Raw genomic sequence first — 27,687 nt, 5'->3', positions numbered from 1 at the left:
CACAGGCTTTGGCTCAGACTTGGGTCCGAGTGCAGGCCCCCCTGAGCACCCACTCTGTGATGTGGATGCTCAATTCACACCACCTTCCATGGTCCCCACCTCTTGGGAATGTGGTGAGATTTTAAATGATGTGGCCTAGTAAAGTGACTTACATGGTGCTAGCATGCTCAAAACCTAGAAGTTATTGTCATGATTATTGGAACCCAAGAATCCTGACTTCTGGGCTAGGGCTCTCTCCATATCACCACACCACCTTAAATGACTTTACTACTGAATTATGAAGCACACATTCTGTTTCCGATTACAAAGTATTTTTAGCCTACCGTTATCTTTTAGCATTTGTTTCTCTCATTCATTCACTCCCTGAATATTTATTAAGCACCCACAACTATGTGCCAGGTGCTGTTTACTGCACGGGTGAAGCCATGGTGAACAAGTCCCAGCCATCATGGAGCTTCTAGAAGGGAAACCCAACCATACCTATAGGTCAAGGAGCTATACCTGTCTATCTTCAAATCTACTGGAGTAAGTTTGTCAGTTATTACTACAACGAAGAGCTGCCCTGGGGGGCTCACTCTCATTCCTGATGAATGTCCTCGATGAAACTGAGCATGTGTAACTATGGTCTGTATCTTCTCGGTAGACAGTTGCAGCACATTATATGAATTTTGTAATGGATCGTGGGTAAACTTCAAAAGGAGACAGCTCCCAGCAGCCTTAACACATAGGACCAATTCAGGTTCACAAATATTTATTTGATACCTGTTATATACCACACTGTGTAACAGGCTCTTGGGCAACAAACAGAGAAAAACACTTTTCTTAATGACGATGCTCTATCTAGCAGGGGAGACAAAGGGGGCAGATGTGTAAAGAGATAAATGAAGCCCAGTGTGACCCCAGCCAGGTAAGGAGGGGGCAGAGAGAGTGGAGAAAGCTTGAGGGTTGGGAGTTGGTCAGAGAAAGCTTCACAGAGGAGGTGGGGGCTGAGAAGCATTTTGAATGGTTAATAAGAGGTAAACAGCTTAAAGAAAAGAGAACAAAAGTCTGGAGTGAAAGCCAGCTTCAAGTGTGTATTGCCAGTACAGTCAGGCAGGGCCCAAGTTTTAGAAGGGCCTATACTTGTTTTAAGGCTCTGCTGTGGCTATCTTGAAACTCTTAATAATTTTTGAACAAAGGGCCCCACATTTCCATTCAGCATTGGGCCCAGCAAATTACCTAGCAGGTTCTGCCTGAGGCTTGGAACAGCAAGGTGGGTATGGGGAACAACAAGGGGTTCCACCCTGCCGGTGCACCCACCATGAGGGGGCAGGCCCAGGACAGGCTTGAGCAGGGCCTGGAATGTTAGGCTGGGGCTGGATCACAACACAGCTGTGCACTTGGAGCAGCTGGGACGTCATCTCCCGCCACCCCCACCAGAGCTCAGCAAACTACAAGCCCCACCAAATCTGCCCTATCTCATTTTCGTATAGCCTGCAAACTAAGAACGGTTTTTATATTTTTAAATGGTTAGAAAAAAAATCAAAGAAAGAACAATATTTTGTAACAAGTGAAAATTACAAGAAATTCAAGTTTCAGTGGCCATAAATTGGTGGATGGCTGCTTCCATGCTACAATACAAAACCGAGGAGGTTGAGCAGAGACCATAAGGACCAGGTCTAAAATACTCACTATCTGGCCCTTTACAGAAAAAGTTTGCCAACTTCTATAGTAGGCTAGTGACAGATCCCACAGTCCAGCAGGTTTGTGAAATGCTGTGTTGAATTAAAATTAAACAGATTTCTCCACCAACATTTTAATACACTCATGTGCACAGAGACTCTCCAAGAAGATGAGGGATAGGCAGTGTTTCCCTGACCTATTTGAGCACTGAGCCCTTTTTCCAAAGAAAAGCTATTAACATTTTGCCAAAAGTGTTCCCTGGAGTTCCCTGGAACTCAGTTTGGCAAACACTTCTATAGGCACAGCGGGGCCTCTGAAGGGTTTTCAGCAAGAGGGTGGTGCAATCTGATCTTTATTTGCTTCCCGACCTCTTGTGCTTTATGGAACACAACAGAAAATGATCATTTTTCATGGTCCCCTGGGATAAAGGGATAAGGCTGCTGCTCACAGCCATGTCGTGTTGGGAGCTCAGCATCCTCAGGCTCCACTGGCTGTTCCTCTGGCTGAGGGCCTCGCATCCACCCACGTGCAGACCATCACAGCACCCCAGTGAGCAGACGGTGGTTTAAGAGCAGCAAAACAGGATGAGGCAAGAGGGATGGAGGCAGCATGGCAGTGGTGAGGGAGAATGCAGACTCAAGAGCTAGTCAGGAAGCACGTGTAGGGCTTGGTGATGGAGAGTGTGACAGGGATGGCTGAGGAGGTGGTACTGCTCTCAGGCCTCTTGTCTGGCTTGAATAACTGGGGAAGCATTCACAGCAGTGCCACCTCCAGCCAAAAACCCTATGTGAACGCAAAGCAGTTATACTGCTGGCCTTTGGGAGATGACTACACAAATCTCTTCCTCTTTCACTGTCTTAAAGCAGGAATTCCAAACCTGCCACCACACCCTGGCCCTGCCTGTGGGGTAGCATCAGCCACAAACGACTTCACAGCAAACAAAGGGATGCCCTCCATTTCTACAACCTCAGTTACTCCACAAAGCTTACCTCTTCTAAACAATAGAGAGGATCTGAAATGAAACCCAGGGAGCTCTTTTACAAATGACAATGATTCCAAGGCTGGAGAGCTCAAATATTTTTTATAACCTTATAATTGGATGACATGTGCTTTTAAAATAACAATGACTTTTTGCTGCCAGTATTTCCTGAATACTGGCCCAGACCTCAGGGATGACCTGAATGGTGAAGAGGGGTGACTGCAAACAGGGTGGATAAAAGAACCACGATGAAAACATGCTTCAATGCACCTTGGAGGTGTGAAGCTGGCCTCAGTGCTGGGAAATCACAGCTGCAGAGGGCACCTCCCAGAGCATGCAGACAACAGTCAGGTACCCCAGGAGGGAAGGAGCTAAGCCACTGGGGAAGCACTGAGGAGGAGGATGGTGGGCAAAGCACTCATCTCTGTGGTCACTTTCACATCAGTGTGTACCTCAGCAAGCAGCAGGGTTTTCTAGTGTGCACTCCCAAAAGTTAAAAATGCATGAAACACATACACAGTATTCAACCTCACAAGCAAGAACACAGAATAAAAAACAAGGTATGAGTCCTCGCACCAATCCTGCCATCCTGTTCAGAAGTGCCCTTCACCTCCAGGTCCCAGCCCCTCTCATCTTGGCAAGCCCTTTGCTCCTGCAATTACCAACCCTTTCTGATTTACCTGAGCTGACATGGGACTCGGGTGGGGAAAAGCTCCTCAGGTGATTCTCATGGGCAGCTACAGTTGAGAACTGCTGTTGGTGAAAAAACCTACACCACATTGTCTCTCCCTTTGGTAAACCCTATCTTTTCACTACAAGTACAACACAGCTGGGTGTGTTTTCCATATTCTGAGGCGCTGGGCAGTTCTGTGACCTCAGCTCCCTCCAACTTCCCTTGATCAGCCACTTTCCAGCCACTGGACTTCCGGGTCCTCCACCACCGGCACTTGCTCTCGTGCCCGGTCATTGCACTCGCTTTTCCTTCCCTGTGGACACTTGGTCCATGGATTTTTACATGGCTGCCTTCTTCTCATGAGGCACCTTCCTATTCAGCTGCCAGCTCCTCAAAGATACCTTTCAGAGCCACCTGAGCTAAAGCAAATTACCCCACCAGTCACTCTCGAGTCCATTATCTTGTTTATCTTTTTCAGAGCATTCATCAGCACTCAAATTCTCTTACTTATTTGTTCTCCTGTTATTGTCTATCTCCTCTCATTAGATTATAAGCTCTCTGAGGACAGAACTTTGTTGGCCTAGAATGGTGCCTGGCACTTAGTAGGAGTTCGATAAATATCAGACCGACTGGCAGTGTAAGAAAGGAAACAAATCGGGACATCAAGGTAAAGCAAGTTGCCTGATGATCTACTTGGTCACGGCATCACAGCATGAGGTACACACCCTGCACGTCCTCATTGTCCTGTCTTTTCTCTTCTCTTTTCTTCCTTCCTTCCTCCCTCCCTCTCTTCTTTTTCTTTTTCTTCTTTCCTTTTCTTTCCTTTCCTCCTTTCCTCCTTCCCTCTCTCCTTCCCTCTCTTCCTTCCTTCCTCCTTCCTTCCTTCCTACCTTCCTTCCTTTCTCTTTCTCTTTCTTTCTCTTTTTCTTTCTTTCTTTCTTTCTCTCCTTTATTCTAACTCTTCAGCCACATCAGGGACCAGACAGGCAAGTGAATGGCACAGGCTGGGGACATGGTGACTGCAGATCATATCCTGGCCACAGAATGGAGGTACCACTCAGCTCCGATCATGCCCCATTGTGGCCGCATGGAATGGGGACCCAGTGTTGCCAGATTTTCTGATTTTTCACAAGAAGCCATAAATCTGGATTCTTCCATGAGATTCTTCTACCTTTTAAATGTTGGAAATGAATTAAAAAAAAATACTTGTCCGTCAAGTATGATGCTCAGGTGGGGGCTGTGATCTTTGGTACGTATCTTCCAGGCTCTCCCCATCTCTCTGTGACTGTAAGCCTATCTCTCTTCATCAAATCTTGTTGATGGAGGGAGAACCAGTTCTGTCAGCTCCTGGTAAAGTGGTTTCCCAACTTTTTTTGACCACACACAGTCAGAAATCAGTTTGTAATATGACCCTGAACACACACTGAAGACCGAAGTAAAGTCTCTTGAAGCAAAACTTACCCCTATTGTGTGTTATGTATTCTGACATTTTCTATTATATTCTATTCTGCTTCATTTTTTAAAAATGCTGGTGTGATCCACTAAATTGATTGTCATCCCACTTCTGGGTCCTTTTCCACAGTTTGAGAAACCCTTAGTATGCCCTGGATGGGGAGTGATTCCAATTGTTAGTGGGACTCCTCAGGCTATGATCTTTAGCCTCTCTGTTCCCAGGTTTAGGTGCCTGGCAGCAATTCTCAGGCAGTAGGAAAAGTCCTGTTCAAAGTTTGCTTACATGCTCACATGGGAACAGAAGGGCATTCTCAAAGAAATAAGCTTAATGTGCATTATAAGAATCTTATCATTTTCATTAATTTCTAATAAAATTAATAACTTTTTGAACTCTAATTTAAAAATCATTTATTTCTGATATACATGAACCATCCACTAGGGAATACTTATCCTAATATTCTTTTTTTTCTTTTTTGTTGAGACAGTCTTGCTTGTCACCCAGGCTGGGGTGCAGTGGCATGATCTCAGCTCACTGCAACCTCCACCTCCTGGTTTCAAGCAGTTCTCCTGCCTCAGCCTCCCAAGTAGCTGGGATTACAGGCATGTGCCACCACACCCAGCTAAGTTTTGTATTTTTAGTAGAGACAGGGTTTTACCATGTTGGCCAGGCTGGTCTCGAACTCCTCATCTCAGGTGATCTGCCCGCTTCGGCTTCCCAAAGTGCTGGGATTACAGGCATGAGCCACCGCGCCCAGTCACTTATCCTAATTTTCTTTTCCTACCAACTGTGATATTTTGGTATCCCTTATAAGCACCCAGAAAAATATATGAACAATGTTTCTTAACCAGCTTTTGCCCAATATTAACTCTTAGTTAATATAAAAATCATCCAGGTTTAGGAAAAATCATATAAAAATAGCTTTTGTGTGCAAATTCAAGAAGCATGCCTGTCCCCAGAGATTACAGGATGTTACATGGCCTTACAGTTGGAGGGAGGAAGGGATCTGTCCGGCAGAAGGGCCCGCTGGGAGGCAGCCCTGAATAAGCGAGCCCTGGCGCTGCTTACTCTTCTAATCTTCGCAGGGTCCGCTGGGGGCTTAGGAAAGGAAAAGCAGGAATCCTCCTCTCTGGTGGGAGATGCTGGAACTTTCGGTTTCTGGAAAGAGATTTTTTAAATAACTGGAATGACTTTCTGCGTCTCAAATAACACTTACCTCAGAGCTGGCCACAACCCTTCGGGAAGAGCACAAGGCCTATCTGCCTGGCTTCATCTTGGCTTCCTGATTCTACCAGCTCACTGACTCATCTTACATAATGTGATATATGTATATACAAAGCACTTTAAATTATTTTTCTCAATCACATTGTATTAACTACTCTGCTGTGCTGTTAGCATACTTGAGTAAAACAGTTTACCCACACTAGCAAACAGATATTATCTGTATAAAAGACTACAAAATCGGCCGGGCGCAGTGGCTCATGCCTGCAATCCCAGCACTTTGGGACGCCGAGGCAGGTGGATCACTTGAGTTCAGGAGTTCAAGACCAGCCTAACCAATATGGTAAAACCCCATCTCCACTAAAAATACAAAAATTGGCTGGGCATGGTGGCGCGTGCTTGTAGTCCCAGCTACTCAGTAGGCTGAGGCAGGAGAATTGCTTGAACCCGGGAGCTGGAGGTTGCAGTGAGCCAAGACTGCACCACTGTATTCCAGCCTGGGTGACAGAGCAAGACTCCATCCCCTCAAAAAAAAAAAAAGACTACAAAATTACATATGGCATATTCAACATGCTTTAAAAATTTCTGAGTACAATTCAGTTCAGAAAACATTTATTGAGTACCTATATGTACCAAGAATTATGTGGAATGTAAGTGGTACATTTACATATTTGGGATGCCACAAATGTATTTTTTTAACGATACCAAAATTTTTAAATGTTAGGTGAAAAAGTCATAAAACATAAAAGCAAGAAGTCGTCTCGGACTTATGAAAGTGTTTTATTTCTATTTATTGATTGATTTATTTATTTTGAGATGGAGTTTCACTTTTGTCACCCAGGCTGGAGTGCAATAGTGCAATGGTGCGATCTCGGCTCACTGCAACCTGATTCAAGTTTTTCTCCGGGTTCAAGTGATTCTCCGGCCTCAGCTCCCGAGTAGCTAGGATTAAAGGAGCTTGCCACCACACCCAGCTAACTTTTTTTTTTTTGAGATGAAGTTTCGCTCTTGTTGCCCAGGCTGGAATGCAATGGCACAATCTTGGCTCACCACAACCTCCACCTCCCGGGTTCAAGCGATTCTCCTGTCTGAGCCTCCCAAGTAGTTCGGATTACAGGCATGCATCAGAACACTTGGCTAATTTTTTTTTGTATTTAGTAGAGACAGGGTTTCACCCTGTTAGTCAGACTGGTCGCGAACTTCTGACCCCAGGTGAGCCACCTGCCTTGTCCTCCCAAAGTGCTGGGATTACAGGCATGAGCCACTGTGCCCAGCCGAAAATGTTTTATTTTTTACATCTCAGAAATTCTATGCTGATACTCCCTATTTTTTCCCCCATCTTTTCTTAAGCGTCGATGCTGATACTCTTAGTAGAGGAACATTACTAACAAAATTCTAATTCCTTAAAAACTTCTAAAAAAACACCTGCACCAAGTTCTGTGCCACCCAGAACTCCCTCTAATCTGAGTGGCCTCTGACCTGGTGCCAGACCCTCATAGGGTGACTAAGCTCCTAGTGTTAGAGTTGCCTGGTGGTCTTATCCTTCCTGCCTCCAATGTCAGCACAGTTATTTGCCTATGAAAGAACAACCTTATGGCAGCAAGTGCTTTTAGCTCTAACCAAAAATAATCAAGTTAACATTCCTAAAGTCACTTCCATAACATGTGAATGAGTGAGTCACTATCCAATAAGTTAATCAACAAATTTTTGAAACATCCAGTGTGAAATTCAAGTCATATAATTTGGAAAATTGGGTGAAGTCATTTATCACGTATGACGCATAATCCCAAACACTTGTTTTCTCACATACATGAATAGAACATAGACATCTATATTAGGGTGTTCCTTCCAAGAAGTTGTTCATTTCAATAATGATGACATTCTTCAAAATGTTTATTTCCTCTTGTTCATTTGTATTTAGGATCAATTTATAAACCAGACCAAAAAAATTATTCTATGATATTAAAGACATATTTTTCTAACACAGTTAGAAAAAAACAGTAAATAAAATAATCATCATAATATGGAAGAAAGCATAAATCACTTTTGGAGACCTGGAGAAGGACCCACTCACTAGTTATGTGAACTTGTGCAGGCCATTTACTTCTCTGAACCTGCCCAGCTATAACACAGAGACAGTAGTCCCCTTCTTACAGGGCCATTCCCATAAACACAATTCCTATTATGGAAGCTCAAGAAATGCCAGTTCCCTTCCCCATGTTAAGTTGCTCACCCTTTATTTATCAGGTTTGGTTCCAAGTTACTTTTAACTCCTCTCAAAAGTCAAGGCCCTAGCCTCTGACAGAGGCTTGTTAGAATTAAGATATTGGATTCTGAGGGGTCTGTTCTGAAGGAGGTAACACTTGTTTGTCTGCATAAATTGCACTATATTTGTTTAACAAATAATCACTTTACTTTTTAGCCTCCCCACTTTGTTGCAAAATAATCACAGGAATGTTACTTAGGCCATGAAGCTAATAGGAACAGAAAAGCTAAGACTGTAATACAGGAAAATAGGTGTTTTCTGTGCAATTATGAAAAATGAAATATAGAGGTTAATCTCAGTTTTGAAGATAGAAGTGTGGTTTTCTTAACTCAAAACGTCTGTATTCTGCAGGTACCCTGAAACTGAAACAAAGATCAAGAAATCTGTCAAATAACAATCATGCAGACAAAGTAAACGGCTCCTTCTACAGACACCCAAACTGTACTAAATGAAAGATCTTTTTTTTTTTTTTTTAAAGACAGGGTCTCATTCTGTCACCCAGGCTGGAGTGCAGTGGTTCGATCATGGCTCACCGCAGCCTTGACTTCCTGGTCTCATGCAATTCTCCAGCCTCAGCCTCCTGAGTAGCTGAGACTACAAGCATGCACCTCCACACCCAGCTAATTTTTTATTTTTTGTAGAGACAGGGTCTCCCTATGTGGCCCAGGCTGGTCTCAAACTCCTGAGCTCAAAAGCTCTCCTGCCTTGGCCTCCCAAAGTGCTGGAATTACAGGCATGAGCTACCACACTCAGCCAAAAGATTTTATAAAGAGGGAAAATATGGTTTGGAAAGCAAATTTCCCCACAAGAGAGTCACTGAATTTTCTCTGCAGGGCAAGATAAAAGTCCCACAAATGCTCCTTAATAAAAGGCATTATTTTCTTAGTGCAAAATTAGTAACTGTATAATAAAAATTCAGTTCCATTTTACTACTGACATTTAATAAATTATGTGTCCCATTTAAACACGCATCTCATGGGACTACTTAGAATACAAAGGGACAGATGTAAAGCATTTTTAATTCTTTAAGAGAAAACAACTAAATGACTCAGCAATTTCTTTTATGCCAAGTTCTACAAAATGTTCTTTCACGCTGTGGAGTAAAATGACTTTTATAAAGAAAAACAGCAAACATGTTTCTCTTATAAAATTCAAACAATTTTAGAAATCACAGAATGTTGCAAGTAAGTTTAAATTTTCACCTGAGGGCTAGGTGTGGTGGCTCATGCCTGTAATCCCAGCACTTTGGGAGGCTGAGGCGGGTGGATCACCTGAGGTCAGGAGTTCAAGACCAGCCTAGCTGACATGATGAAACCCCATCTCTACTAAAAATACAAAAATTACCCAGGCATAGTTGTACATGCCTGTAGTCCCAACTACTCAAGAGGGTGAGGCAGGAGAATTGCTTGAACCCAGGAGGCGGAGGTTGTACCACTGTACTCCAGCCCAGGTGACAGAGGGAGACTCTGTCTCAAAAAAAAAAAAAAAAAAAAAAATTCACTTGAGAACATTAACTACCTCACATTTTGTTTCACGACACTAACCCATGACTTGAGTATAATCAAGGACACAGACACAGTCATATTTTAAGGTCTGTTCTGGCTGGTGAACCTGTTAGAGTCCATTGAGGACACACAGTCTATTTCCATAGGACAACCCCGTCAAAGAAGACACAATACATAGAACGTTTAAGGTATCCATCAGGCTGGCCACAATTCTTCCAAGCACCATCACCCTGGCCAATTTCTGCCCCGGCTCTTCCAGATCACCCAACAGGGTCTCCCCCAATCCTATGTGACAACTGGAAAAGGGAGTTCAGGACATCTCACCCCAGAAAGGTGCTCACAATTTAATCTGTAAAGCAGCAGACCACACACACACATACACAAACACACACACGCAACAAAAGACACCTTGAAAGTCAGAAAGCAAATATTAAACATTCTTGCAAGCAGCCAGGCGTGGTGGCTCATGCCTGTAATCCCAGCACTTTGGGAGGCCGAGGCAGGTGGATCATAAGGTCAAGAGATCGAGACCATCCTGGCCAACATGGTGAAACCCCATTTCTAGTAAAAATACAAAAATTAGCTGGGCATGGTGGTGGGCACTTGTAGTCCCAGCTACTCGGGAGGCTGAGGCAGAAGAATCACTTGAACCCGGGAGGCAGTGGTTGCAGTGAGCTGAGATCGTGCCACTGCACTCCAGTCTGGTGACAGAGCGAGACTCCATCTCAAAAAAAAAAAAGAAAGAAAGAAAGAAAAAATTCACACAAGCACAGAACCTTTGTAATGCGGCAGTTCTGTGTGCGCTTCTATTACTATGATTTTCTCCACAGGTACACTGGGGTCCTCTGTCACTCTTGGCATGTGACTCACTGTTGTAATGTCACCATTTGCTTCAGCAATCGCGAAAAAAAAAACACTGCTTTGGCTCTACTCTACTTGTCTTACCCTGGATCGCCCATCCCCAAGGTTTATATGAGTTCCTAGGTCCCTTTCTTTCAAAAATATTAAATTTTGTTTCACTTATCAATTACCTGGAGCTTGGTTATGTGGCTCAAACTAATCCACGCTGTCAGAAGTGGGGCTGGTAATTGCCCAGAGGAGGCAGTGGCTGAGAGGGGCCATGGTGGCGGATTCTGAGCCCAGAAATGATCAATTTGATGATGCTGGCAGCGATCTATTTTTTCCTTTTGAATGCTGGTTACTGAGTGTGTTTAGTTTGTGTAAATGTATCAAGCTGAATTCTTCTGTGTCAATAAAAAGTTGAATAAAAACATTTGGGGTTTACATAACTGGACTCGGTAAGTTTAGGAAACCAAGAAAATTCTATTTTGTTGTCTAAAATAATGATGAAAGACAACACTTCCTGTGTATTCACATGATCACATCTCTTTTCTGACTTTATGCAATTCAAAGCAAGAGAGCAGTTATCTCTGTGTGAACAAATTTGAACACCATCTAACTAGAGTAGAAGAAAAATGGAGTAACTATCACCCAACTGCCCCAGGTCTCAGTGCTCTTGTGGAGCAGCCGGGAGCTGCTAAGAAGGAAAAAAGATGTAAGCTGGCACACCTATATAGCAGGTAGATATAAACGTTAATGAAAGACAACAAATCAGGCGGGCATGGTGGTTCATGCCTGTAGTCCCAGCACTCTGGGAGGCCAAGGTGGGCGGATCACTTGAGGCCAGAAGTTTGAGACCAGCCTGGCCAACATGATGAAACCCAATCTCTACTAAAAATACAAAAATTAGCCAGGTGTGGTGGTGCACACCTGTACTGAGCCAAGATCATGTCATTGAACTCCAGCCTGGGTGACAGAGCAAGACTCTGTCTCAGAAAAAACAAAACAAACAAACAAAAAAACCCCTACAAATCGGTGTTTCTGCTAACAGGAACCCCCTGGGCCAGTCGGGCTGGAGGGCAGGGCCTGAGCAATCAGGAACCACAAGCGTCAGCTCTTCCTCTTCGCAGAAGCACTGGGCAGTCCTGAGTGTGGGCAGCCCATTGCCCGCTGGAGGGTGTGTGTGTGTGCCAGATAGGATGGTGAGAAAGAGAGAGAGGGTAGCTGTACAAAAGCAGCGTTGAGCTAATCTGCTCAATGTAGGAGCTGAAAGACTACTGTCTGAGTCCCTGTTCCCTGACTGACTGCTGGTGGAGGAATTGTTAAAAGGCAAACTGGTCTGAAAAGTGTCCTAGATCCAAAAAGCACTGACATTCAACTGGTTAGGTCCTCACAAACTCTTTCAGCAAATGTGTCCCTTAACTGTGAGACACTCCTCTGCCATTCTCTCTCCCTCTCTCTCCAGTTATCTCCCTCTCTCCACTCCTTCTCCCTTCCCCTATCTCTGCCCTTTGCCAATTTAGTGGTTATCAGAGGCAAAGAGTTCTCTAAAAAAATGAAGTGATAAAGAAGAAAAAAGGTGGAAGGTCACGTAGCATGGGGCCATTTTCAGAATTTTTTGACTGGGGGCCCCAAATTTTAATTACTATTTAAAATGAAATGTACTTAAGACCCTCACATAATCCACAATAACAACAACAACCACAATCTCAAATTAAGCAGTCATTTTCCTTAAAATGGGAACTTCTTAGACTACTTTTACTTTGCTTTTTGGTTTTGTTTTTTTGTTTGTTTGTTTGTTTGTTTTTGAGATGAGTCTCACTCTATTGCCCAGGTTGGAGTGCAGTGGCACAATCTTGGCTCACTGCAACCTCTGCCTGCTGGGTTAAAGTGATTCTCCTGCCTCAGCCTCCAGAGTAGCTGGGATTACAGGCATGCACCACCACACCTGGCTAATTTTTATATTTTCAGTAGAGATGGGGTTTCACCATGTTGGCCAGGCTGGTCTCAAACTCATGACCTCAGGTGATCTGCCCACTTCAGCCTCCCAAAGTGCTGGGATCACATGCATGAACCACCGCGCCTAGCCGTCTACTTTTACTTTGAACATAGCGTCCAACCATTCAGAGGTATGGAAATTTAAGTTCAATGACCCTAAACAGATAAATGCCTATCTTGTCTTAGCCCAACAGCTAATCCTGCAGTCCAAGAACTGTACCAGTTTGACAAGGACCAGGTTATCTCTAGAAAATAAGATTCTTTTTAAGGGACGGGTAGACCCAAACTGAGTCCCAAACTGAGTGAGTCCCCAAAAAACTATAGTAATATTAAAAGCAATTTATAGGAGTCAAACTACAGAATCATAGAATAAAGAGCCACTCTACAATAAGGTAGAGCCACCGAGCTGCCGAACTGGGTCCTCAGGCTGTAGCTGGCTCAAAACCCAAGTGGTTCCCAAGGTTGTAGACATTAACAAGCCATGTGTCAACAATAGCTGGTAAATTATTTCTTGCAATATTGGTTCGTGCTTGCTATCTTGGGATCTTATTTTTGTCATCTGCAATATATGAACAAGTATAATCTTCCTCACAGAGGCATTCTGATAAATACTTTAAAAATATAAGATACATTTTGAGGCAATTGGGGTCATTTGGACATGGACTATACATTAAATGATATTACTGAGTAATGATAATTTTCTGAGCTGTAATGATGGTATTGTGGTTATGTAGGACTGTCCTTGTTCATATGAGATGCACACTTAAATTTTTGTGGATGAAGTATCACAATGTCTGCAACTTACTTTCAAATAGTTCATCCAAAACAAACATACATACAAGCATGTGTGTGTGTGCACACACACACATAAACACACATACACAGAGTAACAGAAATTGAGAAGCGCTTGACTAACATACCAATCTCATAGAGCCTAGGGAACTGGTATCACCAAGTACTTCTGGTAGCAGAGGTAGAAGGGAAGGAGTGGCTAAAGTAAGGAGGATTGGCTGAAAATCTGTGTAATTCCATCCTTCCCAGCTCCATGCAGTCAGGCTACTGAAGCCAGAAGAAGATGGGTTTATTCTCTCTAAAGAAGGTAAAACAGAGGGTCTTCTTTAATTGAGGTCAATAAGTAAGGGTACTATTACTATAAGTACCCTTATCGTTGAGTGTCAGAGTACTTATTATAAACATGGATGTTAACTGAATATTTATATCCTAAATGCTGGGCATTCTCCCTTCTTCTTGCACCTGGAAGCTAGCAACCAGACTTTAACATCCAGGAAAAAGCGTGGAAGATACTTCTTTACAGAGAATATGACTTGCCCGTAAGAAAAGTCCTGAAGATACTGCCACTGGGGTGTCATCAACAACACAGCCCAGTCAGATCCCCCTAACTACAGGTGTGGGTAGATACCTCCTATAGGTTGACCAACCCAATCCACACGCCACTACTCTTTTTTTTTTTTTTTGAGATGGAGGCTTGCTCTGTCGCCCAGCCTGGAGTGCAGTGGCGCAAACTCAGCTCACTGCAAGCTCCACCTCCCCGGTTCAAGCCATTCTCCTGCCTCAGCCTCCTGAGTAGCTGGGACTACAGGCGCCTGCCACCACGCCCAGCTAATTTTTTGTATTTTTAGTAGAGACGGGGTTTCACTGCGTTAGCCAGGATGGTCTCAGTCTCCTGACCTCGTGACCCGCCCGCCTCGACCTCCCAAAGTGCTGGGATTACAAGCGTGAGCCACCGTGCCTGGCCGCCATTACTCTTAAGAGCAGCCAAACAAACAGCATGAGGCATCAGAGGAAGCCTCTAGTATAAAAAGCAGAGACAAAAATGCAACAGAGACTATAAAGGGAGAAGAAAACTTAGTTAAAATATCAAAACTACCACTAAGATACTCAGATAACATGCTACAACCATGAAATAAGAACAGACTACTATACAAAGAGATAATGTAGAGGGAAAAAACTTTTGAAAATCAAAAATGTGATAGCAGAAATGAAAAAAACTCAAAGGGATCAGAATACAGTCTCTTCCACAAAAAGATGTGAAACAGAAAAGAGAGAAAATAAGAAAACTGAAGTGTCAGTCCAGAAAGTCCTACATCTTTTTTTTTTTGAGACGGAGTTTCGCTCTTGTCGCCCAGGCTGGAGTGCAATGGTGCAATCTCAGCTCACTGCAACCTCCACCTCCCGAGTTCAAGCAATTCTCTTGTCTCAGTTTTCCTAGTGGCTGGGATTACAGGCATGCACCACCATGCCCAGATAATTTGGTTATTTTTAGTAGAGACAGGGTTTCACCATGTTGGTCAGGATGGTTTCGAACTCCTGACCCCAGGTGATCTGCCTGCCTGGGTCTGCCAAAGCGCTGGGATTACAGGCGTGAGCCACCACGCCCGGCCAGGAAGTCCTACATCTGAATAATAAATTCTAGAAAGAGCAAACAGAACAAAAAAGTGGGTAAGACACTATGATGATATTAAATATTCAATTAATATCCATGTTTACTGAAAGGCATGAAATTCCACATTGAAAGGGCCCTTCAAGTACCCACCATGATTGATAAAAATAGACTCACACAAAGGACCATTGTTATTAAATTTCAGATCACTAGAAACAGAGAGAAACATCCTACAAACTTCCAGAGAAGAAAAAACAGGAATCAAGGTTTCAAATAATTTACTTCCCATGTACCCTTTCTCAAGAAACTATGGGAGGTAATGCTCTACCAAATCACAGTAAATCAAGAAAGAGGACTTGAGACATAGGAACCAGGAAAAACCCAGCACAAGAAGGAGAAGCCATCTCCCCAGGAGGATGGTGAGGGGCACCCCAGGAGAGCTGTGCACCAGGTGCTCAGGGAAAGTGGTTGGGCAGGATGTGTGAAGAGTTCTCCAAGGAGGTAAATCCATAGAATGCCTCATGTGCCATAAAAGGTGATTAAGGCCACTGGGGATGAGTTTGGGGCTGAAATACTAATAATACAAAACTCAAAAAGTAAGGCAATTATTAATGCCAGAGAAAACAAAAAGTGGTGCAGGAAAGGAGAATTTATCATTAATTCAAGTCTCAGCTACGAACAGGGTTTATGTAATCACAGTCAGAGAAAACAGATCTAACCAAAGTTATATCTGTATGGGAGTAATAGTGGGGATAGAAAAGGTGAACGCATTGTGATAAGAGGCAAAAAGACAGACAGAAACTAAATCTTCATCTTCCTTAGAAGTCATTAGATAATTCCTCAAGCTCATAAGTCAGAAAGCAGCAAGACAGTGTGGCATTGGGAAGTCTGGATGTAAATCCTAAAAGGATGTGTCAAAAGAGCTTAAAGTGAAAGCCACTGAGGAGGGAACAATGAAGAATAAGGGGACAGGAGACCACTGGATTTTTGTTAGTTTTTTTGTAATAAATTTTTGAATACATATATTTATATGTAAATGTGTATATATAGAGAGACTACATATAAATACATAAGATTTTTATATATGTATAAGATATATAACTTTAATATAAATTATACATATAATTTTTGTATATATAACTGTTAAGAAAATAATACATATGTATAACTAAGAAAGCAAAAATATTGTGAAATATTGCTTACCAAGTCATTATATATTTTTAAAATTCTTCTTTATTATCAAACTATAGGTAAATTATAGAAGTATTTCATTAGATATTACCCACTACATTTGAACAATATAAAAGAATCTGTTTTCATATTAAATTATTAGTCTATTTAGGTGTACATGATAATTATCATAGCATATATAAGTACTGATTCCAAGTGTTTTTGGCCAATTTCATTTCACAACATAGTATAAATTACTGGTGGTTATACAAAGTACTCACCAGCTCTAGTGGACTAAGACGTGCGCCAGAGATAGGCCTGGAATCAGATGACTCAAAACTGGATGCATGGAGGCTAGCATAAAAGGTGCAGAGTGTTAGTTTGTGAAGAATTCTTTATTTATAGTATATATTAGTTAACTCTAGCTAAAAAACAAGTAAAAGGCTGCAATGCATAAACCTTGAGGAAAAAATGTTTAATATTATTCTACTTAAAATAGTTTATTAACAAGTCTTTTGATTACTTTCAGGAAGTTTAAAAAATACTGAATAATGAAAAGAAGAAGTGTATAGAGGAATTTTTTTTTTTGGAATTTTTTAAAAAGCTTTGTTCATATCACTTTATAAAGCTGGTATGGCACAACCGCTAGTAACCATTCCATTCCAAAGTAACTTCCTGAACCAATATTTGTAATTACTTTTAGGAATCTTGAACAAAAGTCAAACTTAAAAAGACAACTACCTTGAAAATCAATCAATGTACTCTATCACACCACAAGCTAAAGAAGATACAGAAAATACAAGCTAAAGAGGATACATATCAGCAGATACAGAAAAAGCATTTGGCAAAATCCAACACTCATTCATAATAAAAATTCTTAGCAAACTAGGAATAGAAGAAAACTTCTAAGAATAACTACAAGAAACCTACAGCTAACATCATATTTTATGGTAAGAAAGAGTTTTCCCGCTAAGATGAGGAAGAAGGCAAGGATGTCCCCTCTTACTACTGCTTTTCAGTATCATACAGAACATCCCAGCTAATGCAATAAGACAAGAAAAAGAAATTAAAAGCATACAGATTGGGAAGGAAGAAATAACTGTTTGCAGATAACAGGATTATCTATGTAGAAAATCCTAAAGAACTGACAAAAAGCTCCTGGAACTAATAAGTGATTATAGTAGGGTTGCAAGATACAAGGTTGGAAACTGAAATGAAAACACATTATCATTTATATTAGCACTCCAAAAACTAAATACTTAGTTATAAATCTAACAAGATATGGATGAAATCTAGATGAGGAAAGCTACAAAACTCAGTGAAAGAAATAAAAAAACTAAATAAATGAAGAGATCTTCCATTTTCATGGCTAGGAAGACTCAATATTGTCAATATGTCAGTTCTTTCCAACTTGATCTATAGATTCAATGCAATCTCAGTCAAAATCCTGGCAAGTCATTTTGTAGATATTGACAAACTGATTCTAAAGTTTCTATGGAGAGACAAAAGACCCAGACTAGCCAACACAATGTTGAACAAGAACAAATTAAAAGGGCTGACACTCCCTGACTTTAAGATATATTATAAAGCTACAATAATAAAGACAGTATAGTACTGGTGAAAGAATAGACAAATAGATCAATGGAACAGAATAGAGGGCCCAGAACTAGACGGACATAAATACAGTCAACTGATCTTTGACAAAGGAGCAAAGGCAATACAATGGAGAAAACATAGCTTTTTCAAAAAATGGTGCTGGGCTCTTTCGCAGAAGTGGAGGCTCAGTGTATTCAAGATCCACCTTCACTTATAACCCATTGCCATGGCTGAGGAAGACACTGCTGCTGGAGGTGCAGTGGATGTTAATACTGCTTTAAAAGAGGTGCTGAAGACCACTCTCATCCAGGACAGCCTAGCACAAGGAATTTCCGAAGCTGTCAAAGCCTCAGAAAAGAGCCAAGCCCATATTTGTGGCTTTCATCTAACTGTGATGAGCCTGTGCATGTCAAATTGATGGAGGCCCTTTAAGCTGAACACCAAATCAACCTAATTAAGGTTGATGACAAGAAACTAGGGTAATGGGTAGGTCTCTGTGAAACTGACAGGGAGGGAAACCCCATAAAATGGTTGGTTGTAGTTGTGTGGTAGGACTATGGAAAAAATCTCAAGCCAAGGATGTTATCAAAGAGTACTTCAAATGCAAGAAATTAACAAGCAAAACTTTGGCTCACATTCCTAGAAAAAAAAAAAAACAGTGCTGGGACAACTGGACATCTACCATCTACATGCAAAAACAAAAACAAACAAAAAACAAACCTAACACCCTTTACAAAAATTAACTCAAAATGGATCACAGACCTAAATGTAAAACTACAAAATCCCTAAAATATAACATAGGACAAAGTCTAGAAAACCTTGGGTATTGCGATGACTTTTAATATACAACACCAAAAGCAAGATCCATGAAAGAAAGAATTGATAAGCTTGACTTCATTAAAATTAAAATTTTCTGCTCTGCAAAAGACTCCATCAAGAGAAGAAGAAGAAAAGCTGCAGAGCAGGAGAAAACATTTGCAAAAGACATGTAAGATAATGAATTGTTATCCAAAATACACAAATAATTCTTAAAATTCAACAACACCACAAACAACCCATTTAAAAAATGGGCCACAGACCTTAACAGACACCTGACCAAAGAAGACATACATACGTAAAAGAAGTATATAGAAAGATGCTCCACATTATACGTCCAGGGAAAGTAACTTAAAACAATGAGATACCACTACACACTTATTAGAATGGCCAAAATCTAGAACACTGACAATGTCAATGCTGGCAAGGATGTGGAGGAACAGGATCTCTCATTCATTGCTGGTGGGAATGCAAAATGATACAGCCCCTTTGGAAGACAGCTTGGCAGTTTCTTACAAAGCTAAACACAATCTTCCCATATGATCCAGCAATCATGCTCCTTGGTATTTACCCAAAGGAGGTGAAAACTTGGCCGGGCAAGGTGGCTCACGCCTGTAATCCCAGCACTTTGGGAGGCGGAGGCGGATGGACCATGAGGTCAGGAGATCAAGACCATCCTGGCAAACATGGTGAAACCCCGTCTCTACTAAAAATACAAAAAGAAATTAGCTGCGTGTGGTGGCGGGTGCCTGTAGTCCCAGCTACTTAGGAAGCTGAGGCAGGAGAATGGCGTGAACCTGGGAGGCAGAGCTTGCAGTGAGCTGAGATCGTGCCACTGCACTCCAGCCTGGGCAACAGAGCAAGACTCCGTCTCAAAAAAAAAAAGAAAGAAAACTTATGTCCACACAGAAACTTACACGTGGATGTTTATAGCAGCTTTATTTGTAATTGCCAAAACATGGAAGCAAATGAGATGTCCTTCAGTAGGTGAATGGATAGATAAACTGTGGTACATCCAGACAATGGAATATTATTCAGCACTAAAATGAGCTATTCAAGCCATGAGAAATCATGGAGGAAACTTAAACGCATATTACTAAGTCAAAGAAGCCAATCTGAAAAGGGGACATACTGTATATCCCAACTATATGACATTCTGGCAAAGGCAAAATCGTGGAGACAGTAAAAAGATCAGTGGTTGCTAGGGGATGAGGGAAGGAAGTGAAAAATAAGCAGAGTGAAGAATTTGTAGGGCAGTGAAACTACTCTGTATAATACTATAATAGTGGTTACATGGCATCAGAAATGTGTCCAAACACATAAAACGTACAACACCAAGAGTCAACACCAATGTGAACTACAGCCTTTGAGTGATAATGGTGTGTCAAATTATGTTCGTCGATGGTAACCAATGTACCACTCTGGTGGGGGATGGTCATAAAGAGATGCTGCAGATGTGTTGTGGTAGGGGGTAATCTCTGTACCTTCCACTCAATTTTGCTGTGAACCTAACACTGTTCTAAAAAATAAGTCTATTTTTAAAAGCTATCCATAAGTAGAATTAAGGGAAGGTATAACCTGGTGCTTAAATATCTGAATGAACATGAATGTGAAATGCCATATACCTGAAGGAGGAAGGAGGTCTATTTTCTGATGTTCTCGAGGATGCAGGTCCGAATAGTTTTCTTTGAGCTTCCTGTGGTGTAAATGGCCTTTGGGTTCTAACTGTTCTTAATGCATTTCGTGCTTCACTTATGATTTCTGCACTGGTCTTCTGCTTGCACGCTGAAGGTCGATAAAATGGATCCAGTTTTCCTAACATTTTATCATTTGGAGACAGCATCTTTCCTTTGAAAGTAAAATATTCTTCAGATAGACACCACACCCTGCAAATACATGGTACAAAAACCATCAACTATTTTTGTCCAGGACTTTATAAAAATGAATGCTTAAGCCCATCCATATACTAAATCATTCCTCTATATTAAGCTTTTAAAAATCTGAATGAATTTTTAATTAAAAATCCACCAAGCAGTTAGAAGGTTAGGATCTGAGAACAGCTCTCAAAAATGTAGAGAGGAAAATTTCCTCAAAAATATACAACTGAGGAAAAAGATGTGCAGGGAAGAAAACCAGGATGAAAGCTAAACCCAGAGAGAAAGACTAATCATGAAAGAAGACAGAATAGGAAGAGCGAATCATCTCATGGTCTTCGGCCTACAAAAAACACTGTGGGTTCTGTTAAATGTTTACAGTTTCCTTTTCTTCCCCACTGCCCTCCACACTAGTGATACTATAAAGTTATATTTTAGACAGAAATGTTGTATTTCTAAAGGACACTTGATTTTGCAACAAACCTCAGAGAATGGTTCGGCCCCACATTTGTCCGTGATATAACTGAATGAATTGATTCAACTCACCTATAATTTGAGGTAATGACCTAAGTAAATAAATACCAAACATCAATACCAACTGATCCTTTCCCAAAACCCCTTTCTGAAAGAGTTAAAGTCATTACAAGGGCCATGAGAATGCAGACCCTTCTCAAATGATGGTGTGTTCCATGGAGACAAATATAAACTTTAAAATAGGACAGATTTTTAAAATGTAATTCTAATGAGTACATAGCATTAGGTGTTTATTTCTTTAAAGAAACTCGAACCCCATAAAATGTCATATCTCTAGAGAGACAGAGATCTATGTGAATTTTTCACCTATTTCAGCTGCCCAATTTTAGAACAACTTCTGCAAAACAGAAAACTGCTTTGTGACACATGCTCCAGGAAACTAAAAAGATTCCATTTCTATAAGTAGAATCAACAGGTGATTCCTTAGACAAATGAAGATTTACTACATCTTGATTCTAAACGTTGTTACATAACAACAGACAACAAGAACATTTGTTTAGTTATACGCAGGCCCCACCACAAGAGTTTCTGATGAAAACTATAAACAATATGTCATACTTTTCATATGGAAATGCCAGGTGTTGAGTTAAAACAGTAAAAAAATTACTTGATAAGCAATACTATTTTAGGAATTTTTGATACAGGATTTTGAATTTAAGTACAGTCTCTACAATTATGTTCATTAATATAACTATCAAAAACGATGAGAGGCCTAGTACATTTTATTTCTAATACTTTTGAAATGATTGGCTTTTACTTTAAAATATTCAATGATAATTATTTAAAATAGATACACAATTTTTTATATCTACATATATGTATATTATTTTTGGATGCACAATACAAATTCAGTCCCATAACATCTAACTTAAGCGGCCATGACAGGTTTGTTGGTCTGTTTCTAAAAGACCTATTGCAGTAAGAAATTATGCCACTAAGTGAGAAGAGGTTTCTGTATAATAAGCAGGCTTCTTCCAGAGCCTAAATCAGGTTTGCCACCCCTTTGGCCTCACATGGCACTAATAAGTCTAACAATGTCCAAAAGTAATCTGGCAAATCTAATAAAGATTAGAGAAAGTTCTGTGGGGAGTAATAATGGACTCTCACTCCTGACCTAAGGTTCTCTCTGGCTATCTTTGAGTTTGTATTAAAAACTATACTCCTCCAGAGAGTGATGAAGCAGGAACATTTGCTCAGATGAAATTCTAAAAATTCTGTGAACTACCTGGGGGCATACAGGAATTTAGAATGACCAAATACTATACTGACAGAAACAATGTAGATACAGGGCTAAAAATATTTTTGTCTATATATTTTTACCAAAAATTCTAATACAACTTTCTCTATTCTTCTTCTTTTTTCCACCAAATCTCACTTTAACAATTATATTGTGAGAAACTTGTACAATAATGTAAAATCTGCACAATGTTACGATCATATATTTTCACGAAATCAATCATGGAAATATTTAATAATACATGTGAACTGACCTAGAAGAATTAGAAGTGGGGCTTTGGGGGGAGGATTTTTAAATTGATATTTGTTAAACTACAAATTATCATAGATGGTTTTTGCCAACTTGAAAAATTAATCACTCAGGACCTGAAAGCTTATCTACTTAAAGTATACCTGAACCATAACACAATAGTTCTACAGAAATTCTAACTTTACAAAATTTTCCTGCCAAGTAGAGCAAATCCATTCAGCTAGTAGTATTGATTAACTGTTTCCTATGTGTAAAGCCCTCTGCTTAGATCTCTGGGAAACACAGAAGAGGAAACACAAAGAGGAATAAAAGACCGTCTTCACTCTCAAGCAAGAAGAACCACTAATGTGAGATAAACATTTACTTTAACACCAAGCACTGTGCTAAGTACTCTTGACTGCATTATCTCAATTAACCCCACAACAATTTTGCAAGGTGGATAGAATCTTTTTAAAAATAATAATAATAACTAGAGATGAGGTCTCACTATGTTGTCCAGGCTGTCTCAAACTCCTGGGCTCAAGCTATCCTCCTTGGCTTCTCGAAGTGCTGGGATCACAGGTGTGAGCCACCATGTAATCCATGGTCTGGACAGGGTCTTAAGCAATAGGAAAAAAAAAGCTATGATACATGCCCACAGATAATATTCAAACTCTTCTTACCCACTAGATGGGTGGTAGGAGGTGGGGCACTTAGAGGCATTGGGGCTGCAACTATTAACCCACTCACATAGAGACCCCAATATTTACCCAACAGGAGCAGCCTTCTTGGTATGTACCAGCTGAGTATTTACCCTGCTTATACTCAAATGATTTAAATACAAGGTAGAAACTGATGGCAGCAATAAAAAAAATAGAGTCAAATTATTTATGTGATCACAGAGGAAGAAGAGATTTCTGATTGGGGGAAGACATCAGGTAGACTTCCTGGAAGAGGTGGTGCTTGAGCTAGGTTGTGAAAAAAGGGCTGAATTTGAGCAAGTGGCAGTGGCTGGCACTGGAGCTGGAGTAGAGAAGGAAGTTCCAACAAAGTCAGCAAGTGAGCCAATGCAAAGCATCAAGACATACAGGGTGTGTGTGGACAAGAGGGAACTCTGAAAATGGCGATTGGGGCTGAACCAACTAAATTAAATGGCGAGAAATTAAAAGTTGATGAGCAGATCAAATACAACATTTTGAGGGATGATGTGATCTGGCAGAGATGGGCAGGAAGGAAAGGAGGGCAAAGATCAGAAGTAGTGAAATCAGACAGTTTTTATGTAATCACCCAGCTAACTCTCAAAGGTCATTTCCTCAAGGAAGCTTTCCTGGACATGCCTCTCCCACCCTGCTAGCCTGAGTTAAGTGCCCCTCCTCCAGACTCCACAAGGCCCCGGGCTGTTCTCTGCCACTCCACTCTCCCACTGCGTTAGAATTCCCTGTGCATGTGGTGTTGGCCCGAGACTCTCCGCCCCAACCGTCCACGTGAGGCACAGCTGAAGGTCAACACTTACATAATCACTAGACTCCATTTTTAAATATAGACTTGAGCTAAGACATTTTCAGATGAAGGCTGCATAGTTTCTCTAACTGGTGATATTTGTTACAGTGAATTATGAAATCTGGACCTTATTTCAAATCTGATTCTTGATGTTATGTGGTCAGATGAGTTCAGATTTAGCCTCCTTTCTCTGTCTTGCCTTTATTTCAAGTTGCCTGGCATAGAGTAGGACTCAATGTTGTGATGAATAAGTGAAGTACGGAAAGCCTGAGACACAGGAGTCAAGGTGAAGCAGAGGTTAGAGGAGAGATGAGAACAAGTGAGGTGCACTGAGAACAGAATTAACAGGATTTGGCATCCATGATTCCAGGAAGAGGCCAGAAACAACACTCTGTATGCAAACCTAGGGGAGCCAGAGGGCAAGGGACCTTTTAAAAGAAACAGGAGGAGAAGCAGACTTAAAGAGGAAAGAAGAAAGAGGCTGAGTTCTGTCTTGCATCACACTATCCCGAGTCCATGGTAGCCACAGGACCTCTAGAGGGTGAACACCACCAGCAGTAGGAAATTTGAAAGTGAAGAACTTTTTCTTCAACAAGATATTTCTTATTGGTCTGGGTGAAAGTTCAGAGTCATAATTTATAGAAGTTTATAACTAATTATAAAGACCTGTCTTTATCGTTGCTGCTAATAGCCACCGGAACCAGAGCCTTCTTGCTAAATGCAACACTGCGCTACCAGGATGTCTGCAACAGGGGAAAAGCAGGCCAGCTTCACAGTCTTCCCTGCAAATCAAATACTCAGGACCCTTCCATAACTCTGAATCATTTTTGTATTAATATGAGTATCCAAAGAGGCAGTGGTTAAGTGCTTAGATGCTGGAATAAGGGTTTAAATGCTGACAATTCACAGCCATGTGACCTTAGGCAATGCCTCTAATATCTCTAAGCATCAGTTTCCTCATCTATAAAAGGTGGATAGTAATAATAATTGCCTCATAGGATTGTTTGAAGAATTAAATGATATAATACATGTAAAGTTCGTTAGCATGGTGCTTAAAAAATGTTAACATTTTTAAATATGGCCCTTAAAGATGTTAACAATTATTGCCCAAGTGCTACATGATAAAAGGATACAGCAAAATCATTTCCACGAATGAAAAACAATATTTAAAAAAAGAAACTGCAAAAGAGAGAATGATGTTTGTTCAGTGTTTCTATACATAAGTTTTTTTATTATTATTATACTTTAAGTTCTAGGGTACATGTGCACAACGTATAGGTTTGATACATAGGTATACATGTGCCATGTTGGTTTGCTGCACCCATCAACTTGTCATTTACATTAGGTATTTCTCCTTTTAAAAGGCGGGTGGTGGTACTTGCCTTTATGAAAACAGATAACTTTTATTAAGCATTTTATTGAACATCGGCTATGCCAAATCAACATCAACAACTAACCAGAATCCCACAGATTAAGAAACCAGGATAAATATAATAAATGGTGCTTGCTTTTCAACCAAATTAAAGTATAATTATTATAAATCAGGGTGGGACGTAAGATCTGTTGTGTTACTTGTGGGAATGGATCACAAAAGGCATTATGTATACACTCCATGATTTTAAAGTATGTTAAATATTGTTACACAGACATTTTTATTTATTGAGGCCCTGTGGCCTGGAAGTGCCCAGATATAAACTGTATGACTCTGGCCCGGTCACCGCCTGCCTAGACAAAGCCCCTTAGTCTACCACTCTCATTCAACAAATATTACTGGGCTTCTTATTAAGCACCACGCACTTGGGTAAGTGCGACAGTACATAAATAAAAGACAACCGCTCCGGACCCCTGACAGCATGCACAGGGCACTCATCGCCTCTCTACCCCATCCGAGGACACACAGGCGGACGACGGCAGGAGGGGTCCCCGGGGAGCCGCAGGGGACACCTCACCTCCCGCGCGGACAGCGGCTCCCCTACCCACTGCAGTGCCCGCTCCTCCACGGTCCCGGCCAGGGCAGAGCGCAGCAGCAACCTCACCCCGCCCGGCCTCCCTCCCACTTCGCCCCGCCGCCAGCGTCTCCATGGTAACCGTACACAAACTACCTCCCGCGGCCGCCCGGGCAGCCAGACTGCAGGGCCAGGCCGCTGCAGGGTGGGCGGAGCGGGCCGGGGAATGAGCTTGGCGAGGGCGCAGGGAAGGAGGCTTCCGACCTGACCCAAAGCACCTGTGATGAGCGCTGGAGATAGCAGCGGCTGCGAGGTTCAGCTCATCCTCCGGCTCTCCTCGGGCAGCTGCCAGGGAAGCAGCACTGGAGCTCGCGGGGTAGCCCCAGGGCGCCGCTCGGCCACTGGGCCTGCGCGGGTCCCGCCAACGCATGCGTAGAAGCTCCGAGGCGTGGCAACGGCCGGAGCGGGTGGGAGGAGCCTGGAGAGGGCTGGAGGCCGGGAGGTGAGATCAGAGCAGGCGTCATGGGCAGGTGTCCGCTTTTAGTTTAGCAATTTGCCGAACCACATTTGTTGCTCCCCTGCCGGATCCCAGCACCTCTGTTAAATAACAGGCAGGACGGAAGCTTAATGCTTGCGGGTAAGAAGGATTTACTGGCTCAGGTTAGGGCCCTGTATAACCTGGAGCCACTTGCTGAGCCTCTGTTTCCTGCGATGTCAAGTGGCAGGAAATACTAATAATAGTACCTAGGTAGGTCTTGGGCTGTTATGAAGACTGCATGAGAAAATAGATGTAAAGCGCTATGCACGTGGCAATCAACGAATATTAAACTGTTGGCTGTTATTAAGCCTTTGCATTTGTAGAGCCCTTCAGAGTTCGCAGAGTGTAAGCACGTAATCGTACCTTCTGAGTCTGAGGTAGGCAGCCTGGCGTCCCCATCCGCAGGAGAGGAACTGGGGGCCTGAGGTGTAGTGAGCAGGAGAAGGAGATTCCAGTCTAGGACCCCGTGGCCAATCGTTTTTTGTTCGTGCATCATCACAGTTGAACGGCAAAAAGCACTCCATTTATGTGTTTCTAGTTTAAATTCCCTTCTCTCCTATTAGACCATTAGCAACACTGTACAGTGTTAAATACAAGTGAGATCATAAGCACTCTCCATTCAGGTTTGCACCACGTTTTATAAATATGGGGATTTTCCAGCTGAAGTGCTGTTTGTCATCAACATTGGGAAAATGCCACTTCCCTTGGTGCTAAGCATCTTGTAAAGAATAATTAAATTGAAAATATTTTTGAGCACATACTCTGTGTAAGGCATCGTGCCAGGTGGGAAATGATACTAACCTGAACTAAAGGAATGTAAATATTCTTCAAAATACTCAAGAGGATTTCAAACATAACAAAATAAATACCTATTCATTGATTGGATAATTTTAGGACCCGAAACAAAATATTTTATGTTCTTCAGGATTATTTTCCAGTGACTCAACATGACTTATATCAACAATTCGCGTTTACTGGTCAGTGGACTCCACTGTGGAAATGGACTGTTGCCCGTTTTACATAAAACTATGTGTTTTGAATTCACAACTTGTGAGATGTGATACAATGCCACTTTATTTTGGTCTCTTGCTGTCATTTTAAAATTTATTCAGTGCTGGTTATCTTCTCCTGTCCCTGGATGGAAAGAAAGTTGGGGGTAAAGCCCTGGATTTTTCTGCTCATTCTTAGATAACTGACAGTCTTGTTGTAACTAAATCTCAACCACAGCTTCATTTCAAAACTATAATGTTGGG

At 41.6% G+C, this 27,687-nt stretch overlaps 1 protein-coding gene and 1 pseudogene across 8 annotated transcripts in view; one reads left to right on the top strand and one right to left on the bottom strand.

Annotated features, from left to right (window-relative positions):
* ARMC2 (armadillo repeat containing 2) overlaps nt 1–26,322 on the bottom strand; it is a 125,789-nt gene extending 99,467 nt beyond the window's left edge. For 2 of the 8 annotated variants that reach the window (XM_054490018.2, XM_054490017.2), the window contains exons 1-4: nt 26,175–26,316; nt 20,203–20,463; nt 16,447–16,519; nt 5,751–5,922 (exon numbers count right to left, since the gene is read on the bottom strand). In XM_054490018.2, the coding sequence (XP_054345993.1) occupies nt 5,751–5,922; nt 16,447–16,519; nt 20,203–20,420 (463 nt within the window). In that variant the 5' untranslated portion in view covers nt 20,421–20,463; nt 26,175–26,316. Of the gene's footprint in view, nt 1–5,750; nt 5,923–16,446; nt 16,520–20,202; nt 20,464–22,958; nt 23,070–25,899; nt 26,031–26,160 lie in introns of those variants that run through there. The other 6 variants (XM_054490015.2, XM_054490011.2, XM_054490012.2 and 3 more) reach the window with 6 other exon arrangements.
* Nucleotides 17,988–19,947, top strand: LOC129038233 (small ribosomal subunit protein eS12-like; annotated as a pseudogene).
* Nucleotides 26,323–27,687: the final 1,365 nt, after the last annotated feature.

Source organism: Pongo pygmaeus, chromosome 5, assembly GCF_028885625.2.
Source record: "Pongo pygmaeus isolate AG05252 chromosome 5, NHGRI_mPonPyg2-v2.0_pri, whole genome shotgun sequence".
NCBI classification, from domain to species: domain Eukaryota; kingdom Metazoa; phylum Chordata; class Mammalia; order Primates; family Hominidae; genus Pongo; species Pongo pygmaeus.
This window is presented reverse-complemented; position numbering and strand designations above follow the sequence as displayed.